At 30.5% G+C, this 17,057-nt stretch overlaps 3 protein-coding genes across 3 annotated transcripts; 2 read left to right on the top strand and 1 right to left on the bottom strand.

Annotated features, from left to right (window-relative positions):
- Nucleotides 1–1,766: 1,766 nt before the first annotated feature.
- LOC124492611 (transmembrane protein 145) lies at nucleotides 1,767–4,920 on the top strand. Its single transcript, XM_075735216.1, is given in 12 exon segments — nucleotides 1,767–2,066; nucleotides 2,160–2,234; nucleotides 2,311–2,385; nucleotides 2,456–2,616; nucleotides 2,775–2,920; nucleotides 3,011–3,082; nucleotides 3,224–3,289; nucleotides 3,368–3,624; nucleotides 3,743–3,915; nucleotides 3,991–4,110; nucleotides 4,282–4,474; nucleotides 4,476–4,920. Coding segments are annotated over 12 exon segments (1,668 nt in total). The 5' UTR covers nucleotides 1,767–1,913; the 3' UTR covers nucleotides 4,653–4,920.
- LOC124492613 (spermine oxidase-like) lies at nucleotides 4,677–6,734 on the top strand. The gene is made up of 2 exons (XM_047055554.2): nucleotides 4,677–5,108; nucleotides 5,172–6,734. Exons 1-2 carry the CDS (start codon nucleotides 4,961–4,963, stop codon nucleotides 6,659–6,661), a joined length of 1,638 nt encoding a protein of 545 aa, XP_046911510.2. The 5' UTR covers nucleotides 4,677–4,960; the 3' UTR covers nucleotides 6,662–6,734.
- Nucleotides 6,579–16,857, bottom strand: LOC124491706 (Aminopeptidase P). The gene is made up of 8 exons (XM_047054397.2): nucleotides 13,577–16,857; nucleotides 12,561–13,383; nucleotides 12,156–12,465; nucleotides 11,267–11,401; nucleotides 7,748–8,031; nucleotides 7,090–7,624; nucleotides 6,925–7,023; nucleotides 6,579–6,854 (listed from the first exon to the last, which is right to left on the bottom strand). The coding sequence occupies exons 1-8, from the start codon at nucleotides 15,219–15,221 to the stop codon at nucleotides 6,732–6,734; spliced, it is 3,954 nt and encodes a 1,317-aa protein (XP_046910353.2). The 5' UTR covers nucleotides 15,222–16,857; the 3' UTR covers nucleotides 6,579–6,731.
- Nucleotides 16,858–17,057: the final 200 nt, after the last annotated feature.

The raw sequence follows: 17,057 nt of genomic DNA on the forward strand, positions 1-17,057 counted from the left end.
AGAGAAAAGGGGCCATAATTTATAGTAGCCATTTACTTTTGCACTATTTTTTTTCTTCTCGTCGTTTACATTTTCAATTCAATTCTGGAATTGACTGTCCATGAATAATATCCCAAAAAAAATATAGACCAAAAGAGCTAGAGCTAGTTAGAGAAAAAAAGTTTGAATTCTCGTTGAAATGAATAAATGAATGGATGAATGAATGAATGAATGAGAAAAAAAAACGGTGGAAAAAAAATTTAAAAAATTTTTTTCCCGTAACAAACAAACAAACGGAAAAACAAAATGTAGATTTGTTGGACAATTCTAATTGTTGTTGTTGTAGTTGGTTGATATTGTTGCAAAATCCATAGCCATTCATTCGTTCGTTCATTCATTCATTCATTCATTCATTCATCAACCACAAGAGATGAAAAAAAAAAAATTTTTTTCTCGATGATAACGAAAACCATTAGTTTTTATTTTTTTTTTTTGGATAAGAAATTTGGAGAGAGAGAAAGAGAAAAAGGTGTGTGCCCATTTCATTTCATTTCGTTTGTTTGTTTTTGTTGTTGTTGTTAATGTTTATTATTACAGCCACAACAATATTTGTTGTAATGTAATGTTTACACATTTGAATTTGCACCAAAAAAAAAAAAAAAAAAAAAAAAAAAAAAACAGTGAAGAAGAAAAAGAATTGACATTCATTTGTCATAATAATAATGATATAATTCATATCATTCATCATCATCATCATTTTTTTTTTGTTTTATCAGTCAAAACAAAAAAAAACGAGACCATTCATTTTATTCCTGGTTACCACTAGATGTCCACTAGATGTTAATGTTTTTATTTTTCTTGGATTAATCAACTTTTTGTTTTGTTTTTTTCATTTTGCAAAACAATTGGTTTTTGGTTCAATTGTGTCAAAAGCATTTGTCATTCATTCATTCATTCATTCATTGTCGATATCTCTTCTTCTCTTTTTTTTATTATTTGGTGTGTGATAGTTCCGGCCATTTAGATATCAAAAAAAAAAAAAAAAAAAAACAACAACAGCAACAGTAAATACAGCCTATACAATTGAATTGATTTGGAATAATAAAAAAAAATTCTGTCCCCTCTATTATGATGATGAATATTCCAAGAATATCATCATCATCATCATAAAGAATGATGAATCCAATAAAGAAAAAAAAATTGTCAATTCATTCCATTCCCATTCCATTCATATTTATTAATCGTCTTAGACGACATTATCATCATCATCATAGAATAATAAACAATATCGTTGTCAATTCAATTCTTATTTATAATAAGAATATTCTTATTATTGTTCTTTTTTTTCACAGTTCAAGATTGATAGATAGACAATCGAAGAGAAATATTTGCTGTTTATCAACATTTTTTTTTTTTTTTGAACAACAACAATCGACAAAAAAACGATGACATAGATGATATTAAGTACAATTTTATTTTGCAAATTTGTGATCAAATTCTTTACTTTTTTCCATCATTCATTCATATATTAAATGATTGAATGATTCTGTCTGTCAACAACATACACACACATACACACAAAGTTTTTTTTTTATCGGCATTTGTCAAAACCAAAGAATATTTTCTGTCACATAAGCATGCTCGTCGTCTTCGTAGTCGTCGTCAGCAAATTATTTGTCTTGGCAACACATGAAAAAAAAAGTTTGTTGCAATGACGAAATAAATAGTGTGTGTGAAAATCAAAACAAAAAAAACCGGTAACAGTAGCAACCAAGAATATAGGAATTATTCTGTAAAAAAAATGAATAAACTAAACTAAACCGAATAATGATGATGATTGTTTAATGATGATCAATGTCGATTCTTCTTTTTTTTTGTAACTCGATTTTGTTGATCATCGACAAAATTTTATCATTTTGTTTCGTTTTTTAACTATGTTTTCCATTGGCAATGTATCGATGCAGATACCATTATTATTGAATAGAAATGTTTTATCATTTCTTCTTAGTATTGGTCTTATATTCCATCAACAACAACAACAAAGAATTGATGCAAGAATTATCGAAGGTGTAATTCGAACCAATGAGGTCAGTGTGGTTCAATGTTTTTAATGGATTTTAGAATTGTTGAAATTCATTTTTTTTTTTTTTTGATTTGGTTTCAACCAATAATCCTCATAGGATTGGATGTTTATAGCACGTTTTTGTTTTCTCTCAAAAGAAGGTGTTTTCGAATATAATGTCACTTATCCAAAAGTAAATGAAAAAATTGAATTTGAAATTGAAATTCTTAAAAATTCTTTTCATTCTAATCTTGAAATATCATGTACAGAGTTTTGCACCACAAAATCTGCTATTATATTTTGATGCCAAATCACAATGGCCAGCTGTTTATAAACAGAATAAGGTTTGTCTATTTGTCTTGCATTCAAAAAAAAATTTTATCATTTATTCAATCTATAAACACCATATTATAGACATGTGAACAAAAACAAGCCGTTTTAATCGATGATTTTAATCAAGTGATCAATCTAACAGAATATCGTCGTGAATATAAAGCAACAACAGCTTCAGGCTGTAGAGTGGATCGATATAATAATGAAATGAATGAAACATGGTATCGTTGCGTGCAGAAAAGGTATGTGGTGGTTGATACATTTTTTTCCCTCTGTTTTCGTTGATCCAAATCAATGAAAATTTTTTTTTCTTTTATTTATTTAATTGAATAAATATTAATTCAATAATTAACCGATTAATCGATCGATCGGATCGAAAAAAAAACACTAAAATGAAAAGAACATTTCAATCATATCGTGAACGATGGTGGTATATTGCATTGGATAATTGTGGCTCACGTAAAGGGCTTTATCTAAAATATCGTATTACAATGACCAATAGCCAATCGAATCAATGGTTAAGACATTTTTCAGCCGACGAATTTTGTAAATATCAAAAAAAAAAAAAAAAATGAAAAAAACGAATTGATCTCGTTGTCTATATATACTAATCGATGTTTGTTCATTTCATTACAGATATATTACATACAGATGTGATCATGTGTACACTATTCTATCTACTATTGTTTGCAACTTGTTTCGAAGCATGTAAGCATTTTTTTCTGGTGTTCTGGATCCTGGTTCCAATCAATAGATAGGGTTGATCGATGATTGTTATTAATTTGTTGTTGTTGTTGTTGTTTGTGTTTTTGTTTTCATTTTTTTTTCTTTCACTATATATCAATTTAGATGCTTTGTATACTAGACATTTATTCCATAAAACATATAAACTATACATTGCTTCATTATTATCAGGTAATAATAATAACCGTATGAATGAAAAACAAAGAATCGGATTAATTCAAACATTTTCGATGTATGGAAAAAAAACAGAATGTCTTGGATTATTATTTCTTTGCATTTATTATGGCCAATTCGCTCAACAAGGACTGGCTAGCCAGACATTGAAACTGATTGGAAAAGCATTCGAAGCAGCCAGTACATTAATATTTCTTCTGTTATTATTATTAATATCAAAAGGATATACAATAACAAGAGCCAGATTGAAACCACGAACAGTGGCTAAATTTAGTATGTTTATGGTCATGTCATCCATTGCATATGCAATAATTTTCTATCATGAACAATATGTATGTATGTTATAATATTTTGTAAACGATTCAAATTTCAACTAATAATATATCGGATTTTTCTTTTTTTTTTCTGTTCTCATCCTACAAACAAACAAACTCGCACACACACACCCAGTTGTTTGACCCAGGAGAAGTACTGTACATGTATGAAAGTTCATTTGGTTACCTATTGATATCATTACGATTATTAGCATGGTCATGGTTTTCTTATGCAATAGTTTTTACATTAATACATTATCCACAAAAATCGGCATTTTTTGCCAAACTATTTCTTGTTTATAGTATATGGTAAGTGATGAAAAAAGAAGGATTTTTTTCTTATTATTTTTCAATCATCCCAAACAAATAAACAAACAAAAAAAGGTTCATTTCGGCACCAATAATAATTCTGGTGGCAACATTTGTAATACCAAAATGGATGCGAGAAAAAATTATCAATGCCGTTGAATTGATTATTGCATTCAAAGCTCATTTGATATTTTTCGTGAGTAGAGGCCAAAAAAAAAAAAATCTGATCAGATCAGATCAATTTTTACAAGTTTTGAAGATTTTTTTTTTTGGTTTGATTTAACAAAAATTTTTTTTTTTCATCATCATTAATAATGAATAGTACTTAACTCGTCCTTCTCGTGCTAACAAAAACTTTCCATTCCATGTACGTACGACACAAATATCAATTATGGAAAAAACTGGCAATATTGAAAGCGGTACATTGGAACATTTTAATAATTATAAATATGCACCAACTCGATCGACACCGATCGATGTATTTGCCATTACTTCGGCAGCATTCGCTGGTCTAACCGGAGCCGGGGGAGGAGGTAGTGGCGGTGGTGTTGGTGGTGGAAACTTATACGAATAATAATCATAATATTGCCAAAGGAATGAACAGTCAACGTATGATTAATTCGGCTGAATCCGAAATAACTTCAGTGGCAAGTTTATCGAATCAAAGTGGCCATACTTCACAAGAAACGTTTGCCATTAATGGTGGTCCTGATTGGATGCCCAGAGCTGAAGCATAAGCGAAAAAAAAATAGAGAAATTCCTCGAAAAAAAATGACTAAAATTTAAAAAATTATTTATTCAAAAAAAATTTCTTAGTTCACGTGCCGCCATCTAACAATGAAAATTGTTAGCCAAACAGCAGCTGATTTATTATATTCGTAAATTTTTTTACAATAATAATCACACATAACAATCTCTTTTTAATAATTGATAATGATAATGATGATCATCATGGATAGAAAAGATTAAATTTATTCAACCGAATAAAATGTATTTAATTTTCTGCACATATTCGATCAATGTGAATGAATGAAGTTGAATCTAAATGACTAGAAAACCTAGAATCGCAATAATTGGAGCTGGAATTGCCGGAATCTATGCCGCTCGTACACTTCATCATAATGGTTTTGATGATATTATCATTTTTGAAGCTTCCAATCGAATCGGAGGAAGAATATGGTCCATGAAGCATGGTAAATAATGGTTTTGGTTTTGTTTTTCTCTTAATAATCAAATTTTTCTTTCTTATTTTTAAGGCGATGATTATGTTGAACTGGGAGCACAATGGATTCATGGTCAAGACGATAATATTCTATACGAATATGCTTCATCACGTGATTTAATCTCTGATCCAGAACATGATTATGGTATTGAAGGCAATGGCTATTATTGTAATGAAAATGGTGAAACAATCGAATGTCCATTGGCAAAAAAATTGATAAACTATCTTGATGAAACGAAAAATCGAATGAATAATGATGCCATTGAAAATGATCGAAATGTTTTCGATTATTTTGTTCATCAATTCAATCAATTCGTTCGATCATCATTAAACGGCGATCATGACGTTATATTAGATGAAAGAACAATTGAAATTTTAAAGCAAACATTTCGTTGGTTTATCATTTATGAGGTAATCGATAATTCATGTGAAAATCTTCAAACATTATCCACCCTATCCTATACTGAATGGGAAGATTGTAAAGGTGTGGCCGATTTGATCCATTTTCAACGGAATTATAGTTCCATTTTCGAGGAATTGGAAAAAGATTTTCCCATTGAAAAATATTTATGGCTTCAAACTCAAGTGAAAAAAATTGAATTAATCAATAATGATTCCGGTACACAACAAGTAAAATTGCATTATGTTTTTTGTGATGAAAACAAAGAAATGTTGTTCGATCACATCATAATAACATCGTCGATTGGATTTTTAAAAGAAAATTTAAAAACAGATTTTTTTAGTTTCCATTTTCCCGAAGAAAAACGTCAAATAATCCAAGCAATTGGATTCGGTACAATCAACAAAGTATTCCTAGAATTCGACATACCTTTCTGGAATGATCAGGTCAAGGGTTTTCAAATTGTTTGGACAAATGTTCATGATGATCATTCTTTTCCTGATATACGAAATAATGATCATGTCAATTTTTGTGAAACGGAAAAAAATTTTCCCGAATGGGTATATTGTATTCAAGGTTTTGATTTGGTACGTAATCAGCCAAAAATGTTGATGGCTTGGATTGGTTCTTATGGTGCAAAACAAATGGAACAATATTCCAATGAAGAAATTGGCAAAATTTTGACTAAAGTTTTACAACAAATAGTACCAAAACAATGTCGAACAATATCAATCGATTATCCAACAAACATCTTTTGTAGCCGCTGGTATAGTGATCCATTTATACGTGGTTCATATAGTAATCGTACGATAATGTATGAAAAGATCAATAATAATGATGATGGATACAATATTGATATACTTGTCAAACCGATATATGACGAGAACGGTAACAAAAAACCATTGATTCTTTTTGCTGGTGAAGCAACTGACCGTAAACATTATTCTACAACACATGGTGCTATGAGATCAGGTGAACGTGAAGCATTTCGATTAATTTCTTTTTATATCATCATCATCATCATGATGAAAGATGATATAATTTTCTTATTTATCGTTATTGTTTATTATTATTATTTTTTTTTGCATTGGATTGATACAAATAAATTTTGTTTGTTTGTTTAGAATTTATAAATGAAATGATAATGATAGATAAGTAAGCTCAATTTTAAGGAGAATAAAGCATCAAAAACTATCAATTGATAATGGGAGCCGTTTCCTTGAGCAACCATTGAAGTGCTCGAACTTGTCCTTGTTTTTCAAGTTCTTTACCAATGATATCACGACACTGTTGATGATAATCATTGATCCATTTGATCTAAACAAAACAAAAAAAAAACCAGACCAGATTTGTAATCAAAAATCAATTTGTTGTTGAAAAATAATACCTCATCTGTAGTGAGCAAATTAACATCCAAAAGTTTTGTTTGAATTGGCACCAATGTGATGGTCTCGAAACAAAGATAACCACGATCATTGAAATTGTACTATATATTCAAATGATGAACAATTGTTGCATTAAAATTCAATTTAATCACATCAATGGAATTTACCTTGAGATTATCCTTTTTTGTGACGACTAAACTTTCAATACGAATGCCAAATTGATTTGGTTCATAGAAACCGGGTTCATTCGATAGAATCATGTGTTCATCAAGACCAGGATCATCGAGATTAATTCGATTCGATATACCGATAGGTGGCTCATGAACATTCAAAAACATTCCTACACCATGTCCAGTACCGTGATTATAATCAAGACCAACATCCCATAATGCACGTCTAGCGTATGCATCCAAAAATTGACCTTTGGTTAATCGAGGAAAACGAGCCTGTGCTAATGATATGTGTCCTTTGACCACACGAGTGAAACATTCTTTTTCATAAGCGGATGGCGTACCCAAATGAATCGTACGAGTTACATCGGTAGTTCCATCACGAAATTGTGCACCACAATCAAGTAAAAACATTTCATTCATCGTAATCGGACGATTAGTTTCCTCTGTACTACTATAATGAATAATAGCACTGTTTGGTCCAGATCCGGCAATCGTGTCAAAACTTGGTCCAACATAATCTTTTTGTTTCCTGTTGTTGTTTTCAAAAATTTAATCAGAAAAAGATTAATTTTTCATGGCTAACTAGGGGATTAATTGGATCAAAATTGATCGGGTATTTGTTCTGTTTTTTTTTATTTTTGTTTTCATTTACCTTCTCAATTCTTCTAGTTTAACGTCAACATTTAATTCATCAACAACCACTGTTGCTGTGGAAAGCTGACAAGTTGATGATGATGATGACGATGATGACGACGACGTTGATGTTTGAGAGTTGGGCGACAATGGGGCAATAGCAATATCATTGCCACTGTTGTTTTTCGAATCAGCCAATGTTGATGTTTTTTTGTCATTATTATTACCACCATTGTTGTTGTTGTTTATAACTTCATCTTCGATCCAAGCAAAAAGTTCACAAAGTGCTACAGCATCTTTGATCTAAATTGAAAACAGTAATTGTAAACAACAAAATTGAAACAAACGTTATTTCGCAAAAAAAAAATTAAATAAAAATCTCATAACACATCTGAATATCCAATTTGATTATAATCAGGGAAAGAAAATATTATCTTATTTTTTTCCTATGTATAAAAAAACAAACGAAACGAAACGAAACGAAACGAAAATCAAATGTTTCTCATCTAGATGACCTATGTCCACCACCACCACCACCACCACACCGAAATGAAAAAAAAATTCAATAAATTTTCGAAAAAAAACCAGTCAGTCACAGTTAAAAAAATGGACATTAAAATAAAGTTTGAATTTTTTTTTCGTTTCGTTTCGTTTCATGCTTATCAAAATTAGACCAATCGAATTCAATCATAATTATCATCATCATTTTTAAAGGTAAAGTGAATGAATGAATAAATGAAAAACGGAAGATTATCATCTCCATCCATCCATCCATTGAAAACAACCACCACCACCACGCATATAAAAGTTATCATCATCATCATCATCATCATATGACTTGGCCTTAATTTTAATGTTTAAAAGGAAAATAGGGGAAAAAATCATAATAATCAAGACATACACAGGAGTATTTTTTTTTATATTTGCACGCGCGAGTAATAACAAAACAAACTAGATAGATAGATAGATAGATAGATGAATGGATAGGTAATATGAATGTAACATCATCATGTGTATATATGATTCCCATAAACTTCATCATCGAATTTGAATCAATGTTTTTTTTTCTTCAAACTTTTTTTCTCGTACGAATTATAATAATAATAATCAATAACGAAATACATGTATATATACAGTTTATACAAATTTTGAAGATTAATTTTTTTTCTTTTTTTTTTGCTTTCCTACTTCATTTTTTTTTACTTCCATCTATCTACATACACACACACACATACGCACACACACTTTTCATCATTATCATCAATATCATTTTTTTTTTACCACTAAGAGATGTATTTACAAATAAAAAAAAACGGTTAGAAGTGTGTGATATGTGACCAATCGTTTTTTTTTGCCATCGTTTATTTCAAAGTATTATGTCTGGCTACTGTGTGTGTGTGTGTGTGTATGCATGTATGCATGTCTGGCATTCATTCATTTGATTCACATTCAATAAATAAAAGAGATATACGATGATCACATTGAAATTTATATGGAAGAAAGAAAAAAAAATTTTGAGAAAAAAAAAGAAAAGATAAAAATCATTGAAATGAATCGAAATGAAGGGCATTACATAGACACAGACACAAATGTGTATATATGAAAGAATAGAATTTCAATGGAATGTATCAATTTGTTTTTTTTTTTACTTTTAATCATGTAACCACATGTTAATGAAAATAAAAAATGAAACAAAAATATATCACACACATACATTTATCAAATGTAGTAATTTTTTTTAACACTTTTCTTTCTGTTTGTTTGGTGTATGTGTGTGTGGGGGGGGGGTACAGACAAGTTAAATTGTAACACATACACAACATGCATACACAGATATAGATCAATTAAACTTGATTGATAAAATTTTGGAAAAAAAATTGTAAATTCCAAAATACCTGTGATATATAAATCAATATAAATTAAATATTTCAACGAAATTGATGCGAATAAATGCAATGGGGTAAATCCTGATTATTATCATCATCATCATCATCATTATTTTTTAGTGAGCAAATAATTAACTGTTTTATTTTGATTTTATCTGTTTCACATTCATTGGAGAATAAGAATGGTGGTAATATTTGTCAATGTAAAAAGGAGAAAAAAAAATACAAACGCGTATATGTCATGTGAACCACTTTTTGTTTCCTTTTCTTCTCATTCGACAATAATGTTATTTACAATTTTACGTACATACACGAAAAAAAATTGCACATAGACTCTGATGATAAAAATGATGAAAAAAAAGACCATCTTAGATGAAGGCATCATCAGAGATCATCAGCAAAGCTACATTATTGTGGAACGGAGTTTTTTTTTCATTTCCAAGTTGCCGATATCATCACCCAATCTATCTATCTACGATCTATCTCCATACACACACACACACACATTAATTTTAAATATTTTTAATAATCTTCAACCACAACAGCCAACCAAAACGAAACTGCACTGATCCGCTAAATGAAAATGCAAATTAAAGAAAAAAAAAATTTAAATTGGGTTAAAAACAAGCGAAAATCTTCAACGATCCTCTTTTGTGAATTATAATTTTATATCAAAGAAAAAAAAATTGAAAATCAAGAAAGAGGCGAGAAAAAAAATTAAATAAGAAGCCACAACAAACAAACAACACACACAAGAAATTGAAGATGATGATGATTAAAAACGAAATATCGAGACTTTTTGATTTAGACAGTTGTCCAATTTTTTTTTTTTTTTTTTTTTTTTTTTTTTTGATATGTATTATGCTAAATAAAGAGGATTCACATTTTGAATTTAAATTTTTTCTTTTTTACATTTGAAAAATGTTAAAAAATGACCAACTACTAAACTAAAAGATAACAAATCAAGATAACAAAAAATTTTTCAAATGAAAAAAACAACATTTCTACCTCTATTTATACAGTATGTGCTGTGCTATGCTGTGTGTTTGAGTGAATTTCATGAATTTAGACAACCATAACATCATATTCATCACCATCACCATATTACATGTGCATACATAAATTTCAAAAAATCATATACAAATCGCATACACACACACAAAAACAGCACAAGCCCCCATCATCATAAACATTTTTTCATCATCATCATCATCATAATCATCTTCATCTTTCGCTAATATGTGACAAATATTTATGTGATGATGCAATAGTACTGGACAGGACACAGTATATATATATATGATCTAAAATCTATATTTATATATTTCACATATATATAGAGATTATCAAGATTATTATAACCACACACATTTTATGCATACATATAGTGGCCACTGGTCAGTCTAATTAGTTAGAATATTAATAAAAAAAAAATCTAATACTACATATAACCCGAAATAAAAAATCAAATATATTACCAGTGTGTGAACTGGTCAGATTGTAACTAAAATGATCATATATTGATGATTAAGGTCAAGATCCTTATAAAAAATTTGGAAATTAAAAAAAATCAAATCTGCACAATGTATGGCGACAAAATGCAAAACACAACAAAAGACAAACAAACAAACAAAAACAAAAACAATACTTACATGAGCACGACGCATTCCATCCAATTCAATTTGATTCTTAATTGCTTTCAAACAACAAACGGGACTAACGCCAGTCAAAATCCTTCGAGATTCCGGTATCAAATTGACTAGTGCGTAGCTCGACTTATTGCTAATCTGTAGGTGGTGGTAAATAGGAACCAACAAAAAAAAATGGTGTGTGTGTGTGAGGGGGGGAGAGAAACAAATAAAAAAAAAGAAAATTAAAAATTTCGATCATCATCAATTTCATTGTTTTTTTGCGCTACCACCAATGATGAGTTTTCAGCACACACACACACACACACACACACAATCATCATCATTGTGTGTTTGTGTGTGGTTCGATAATAAAAAAATAATTATTCACATTTCCAATAATGATGATTGAGAGTAAATTGGAAAATTGAAAAAGAAAAAAAAATTTATCCATGGCGTGTGTTTCTAAATGTGTGTGTGTGTGTGTGTGTGTATGTGTGTGGCCTTTTTTGCAAACTTTATTTCTTCTAATTAATAATCTAAATTTACAAATTAAACGGACACATATATAATAAATGAAAATGGAAAGAATTGAGAGTGTGATTAAACAAACAAAGAGTGTTATTATTTATGGCATCATCATCATCATCATTGTTTGATATTGACCATTCTTGATTGATTGAATCAGCCATCATCATCATCGTTTTGTATTGGTGATTGGAAAATTGTTTCTCACGATAACGATGATGGTGACGGGTAATCAAAAAACAAAAATAAACGGTCAATCAAAAAAACAATGGAATAATTATAAAAAAAATAGCAGCGTGTGTATGCATGCCTTTTTTTGTTTTTTGTTTTTCCTACCACCAAAATTAAATGTTTTTTTTTAAATGATATGAAAACAAATACATACCCAAATTTTATCGCTTGGATTTATGCTGACAAAAGATCGAATAAATTCCGTAACCGATTCATATGGATGTATTTCAATCAAGGACATTGACATTTGATCGGTGATTTCATGATCTTTGGTTATTATCATCGATTGTGGTGATTGTTGGCCACCATTATTGTTTGTCGATCGAACACTTGGTGATGAACGTGTCGATGATGATGGTGACGATGTTGTTGTTGATTTTGAATCACACATTATGTTCGTGTCTTCATTGATGCCCAAATGTTTCAATGATTGTTCATTCAGTTTGGATTCATCAATGAATAAACTAAATAAGTAGATGGGGGAAAAAAATGATATGGATGATAATAATGAATGAATCAAATAATAAAAATGATTCATTATTCATTCAACAAAACTTACTAAGCACGATTCATCGATACAATTGCATAGGAGAAAAACACTGGATTATAATCAATATCCGATCCACGTAGATTGAATAACCATGCAATATCATCTAATGCTGTCAACACTAATAATGAAGCATCTTTTTTCAACATTTTTTCACGCAATTGAATCAATTTATCATTCCATGATTTGCCGGCAAATTTCATTTCCAATGGTATGACAGGTTCAGATGGCTTTTCTGGACGCCATGTCCAAATTTGATCAACCAAATTAACTGGCGTCTGTACTAATTGATTGCCACAAAGTAAAAGTTCCTGTTCCAATTTTGTCCATGTATCATAGGATAAAGTGTATGCATCAACGCCAACACGTGAACCTGGTGTCAAAACTTTATTCAACCATTCACCGATAGTGGGCGTATCAGGTTGATATTGTTTCATCAATATCCAATGATGTTTATTCAATTCACGTTCGGCTTGTAGAAAATATCTTCCATCAGTCCATAAAGCTGCTTCATTCAATGTAACAACGGCTGTACCAGCCGATCCAGTAAAATCGGTAAGAAATGAACGTCTTGCATCACATGGTGCAATATATTCAGATCCATGAGAATCCGATGTAGGTACTACTAATGCATGGAATGTTTCAGGAATACTAGTAGTAGTAGTAGTAGTATTAGCCACCTGAATACCTGCAGTGTTACCTGCACGCATTAATGTACGCAACACTTTTAAAATGTTTGTCTTATCTCTAACGGCCATATTTAATGGTTGATCTTGTTGTTGAGGGTGTTGTTGATAGAAAGTATTATTATCGAGATCAGAACGGAAATTTGCTCCTTTTTTGGTTAAGGATAGGGAAATTGGAGAAAAAAATTCGATATTTATTAGATTTTTGATTCAAAATGAAAAAAAAACTAAAATGTCTAAAATCATCATCATAAAACAATAGAGTAAGGTTTTCAAATTCATGTTCTCTTTCTCTCTCTCTGTCACTCACTACCTCTTATAGTTGAGTACAGAATCTCCTACCTAATGAAACGAAAGGCGAATGATCTATAGATAAATCATTGATTCGACATTTATCAATTATCAATGATCTATCAGATTGATTATCATTGTTATTATTATTATTGGATGCAGCTACAACAGCGGCCGCTGTTGCTGTTGCCATTGTTAGATCAAAATTTTTCAATAAATTTTGATTATATAATGTCTGTGCTAATGCGGCTGCCATCTGTGGATTGGTAGCCGCCGTGGCGGATAAAAATTTAAATGTTTCATTCAATAACGATGGAAATGCAGCGGCTGCAAATGCTGCTGCATGTGCCTCTTGAAATACATCTTGTAATTGTATGGCAAGATTATTATCGGCTTGACAATTGCTTGCCACCGCCGCCGCCGCTATATTAGTCGTATCGTTTGCTGTTGAATGTTGTTGTTGTGTATTCATCATCATCGAGAATGATGATGTACTTGATGGTCGACTTGTTGGCGAATCGCTTTTCATATTGACCATAGCTGATGATGGTGAATGAGTACTCGATGGTGATGAATTCGGTATTGTTCGATTAAATGTTTCAAATGGATTATTTTTAGATTGCTGCTGCTGCTGTTGCTGTTGTTGTTGACTGGATGAAGAAGCGTATTTATTTCTTAATAATTTACTATATTGATGATGATATGGCGATTTATTAATTAATTGATTATGATGATGAAGCGGATGATGAGATGATGGATTCGGTGGTGAAGAATTGGCTTTCATTTTAAATGATGATGATTCTAATACATTTCGTTGTTGATTAATTAGATTAAAATGATTATTCAATGATGAATATAATGTATTGTCAACATTATTATTCGTATTCGTATTTGTTGAGGAAAGATTCATGGCTTGGCTAAATAATTGATCATTGGCAGATTGATGAAATAATGGAGTATTATTATTATTAGATGGCAGCAATGAATGACTGGAATTATTATTGTTGTTGTTGTTGTTGTTGGTATTTGAATAATTACTTGAGGCAAGATTCTGCAGAAATGATAATGCAGATGAAAAATTCTGTTGATGATGATGATTGTTGTTGCTGTTGTTGTTGGCCATGGAAGCAAATTCTAATGGCGATGATGATGATGGTGAATGTTGATGATGATGATGATGAGTAGAAGAAAGTGGAGGTATTCGAGGTGATTGAGAAGAACAAGAAGTAATACTTAATGAATTGGAAATCTGACTGGATTTATTATTATTTTGATTATTACTACCATGGTTATTATTGGAACCATGTAAAAATGATGAATATGCGGCAGCCATTGCTGTTGTTGATGATGTATCCGATGCTGTTTGATTTGAATAACGTGATGATGATGATACATTTGAACTTAAATGATGATGATGATGATGATGATGTGCATTACCGCCACCACCATTACGTAACATTAACGATGCTTCCGGTGGATGATTATGTTTATTATTGGATTTTTTTACCCGATTATTTACAGTAACAGCACGTCCTGGACATTGTCGATCACGTGAACAACGCCAATAAACGGTACCATCTTTACCATCACGTACTTTATTATAACGATGGCCTTCAAATAATAATGCTACACCACCACGTTGTGTAGCGACATAGGAACAAGCGGAGCTAGGTTCCATCAGATTATTGAATCTCATTGGAATTTGGATTCGATATCCACAATAACAATAACAATAACAATTAATTATCGATTTGTGTTTATTGATTTTTATCGTTGTTATTTCGGCATTTGATGATTCGATATAAATTCTTCAATAATTGATTCATCGAAAGAATGCATGATGATGATTTCAACTGGAATCAAATTCCGCACACACAAACACACGTGCAAAGTAAGAGAAAAAAAAAATCTTCAAGAAGAATGATGACTTTGCATTTGCATGAAAAAAAACTTGTTGCAAAATGAATGGCCGCAACAAACAAAATTAAAATTAGACGAACGAGAATTTGTTTACATCATATCTATACGATTCTGGTTTGCGGGTTGTCAAGTTCAAGATTTCATTTTTTTCGCATACACACACATACACACACACACAGACACACGCTCGAATCACATGCATGTAAATATATGGATGATGCACCGTGAAAGACAAAGATTGATAAAAAAATATTCAACTGGAAATAAAATTGCGCTTAATTTTCCGTTCATTCACATCTTTGCACAAAAAAAAAACATCGGTTGTTGGTGTTTGGTGTTGTTGAACACCTATTCTATTCTATGTGTGCGTGTGTGTGTGTGGTAGACGATGATGATGATGATGAAGAATCTTCTTTTTTTTCTTTTACTTCTTCGTCTTCTTATTCTTAATGTCGGAATCAACGATTCACATTTTCAACTGGTTGTGTGCGTACATACAATGGTTTATAATTCATTATTATTCTGCGTAATAATAATAAAAATTCGTAGATTGTTTGTTTGTTTTTTTGGCTTCAATTTTCAACAATCTTCAATGCGCATGTAAAGAATTTGTTGTCATATAAGAAATGTGTAAAGAATATTCATCACAGCACCACCACCACCATCATCATCATCATCATCATATTATAAAAAGGATTGATAATGAAAACAAAAACCAAACTACTACTGTGTTGTTGAATTATGATGATGATGATGCAATATATCAAAATGAATCAATTCAACAAGGTATTTTTGATTGAAGAATTTCCAATTTTAACATTAAAAATGGTGATAATGGATTACAGAATCACGAAACAAAAAATTTTTTTTTTCTAATTTATAGTGGCAAAATTAAAGTGAAAAAACACGTGCAAAATAGAAAAAAAAGTTGCCGCTCGATTGATTATCCAACAACAACAACAACATTTACAATCAAAGAGAATAATGTTGATGTTTATTTTTTTATATAAAAGTTAAGTATATTTGAAAAAAACCAAACAATTTATTGATTTTCAATTGGAAAAAAAACACACACACAAATAATAAATAGATGTAGATAAGATAGATGAAAACATGGGCAAAATAGAAAAACACACACACACACACACACACACATGACCAACAACGAATGCAATTGGAAAATTAAATTCAGTAAAAAAAAAGAAAGAAAATCACCGACAAAACATTAAGCAAGAAGCGAAAAAAAAATGTTGGCGCGCTTCGAAATACAAAATGATGATGAAGTAAAGTAACAAAAAAAAAAAAAAAAAAAAAAATAGCAATGACAAACACACAAATAGCAAGTAAAAAAAAAAAAAAAATTTCCAATGTCCACCATATACGCGCGCAATTGGAGTTGTGTGTGTGTATGTAAAATGAAAGAATGTGAATACACAACCTCAAGTGATAAAAGAGAATTTTATTTTTTTCATCAAAGATGAAGATGGACAGGATAGGGATAGTTTTTTTTTCTCTCTCTCTCTATTTTTTTATGTGTGTGTGTGTGTGTGATTCATTCTAATTCAATCTTTATTCGATTCACAGGTGTCTCCAATTCGATTGAAAATAGTAG

The sequence above is a fragment of the Dermatophagoides farinae genome, chromosome 1 (assembly GCF_024713945.1).
Source record: "Dermatophagoides farinae isolate YC_2012a chromosome 1, ASM2471394v1, whole genome shotgun sequence".
Classification (NCBI taxonomy): Eukaryota; Metazoa; Arthropoda; class Arachnida; order Sarcoptiformes; family Pyroglyphidae; genus Dermatophagoides; species Dermatophagoides farinae.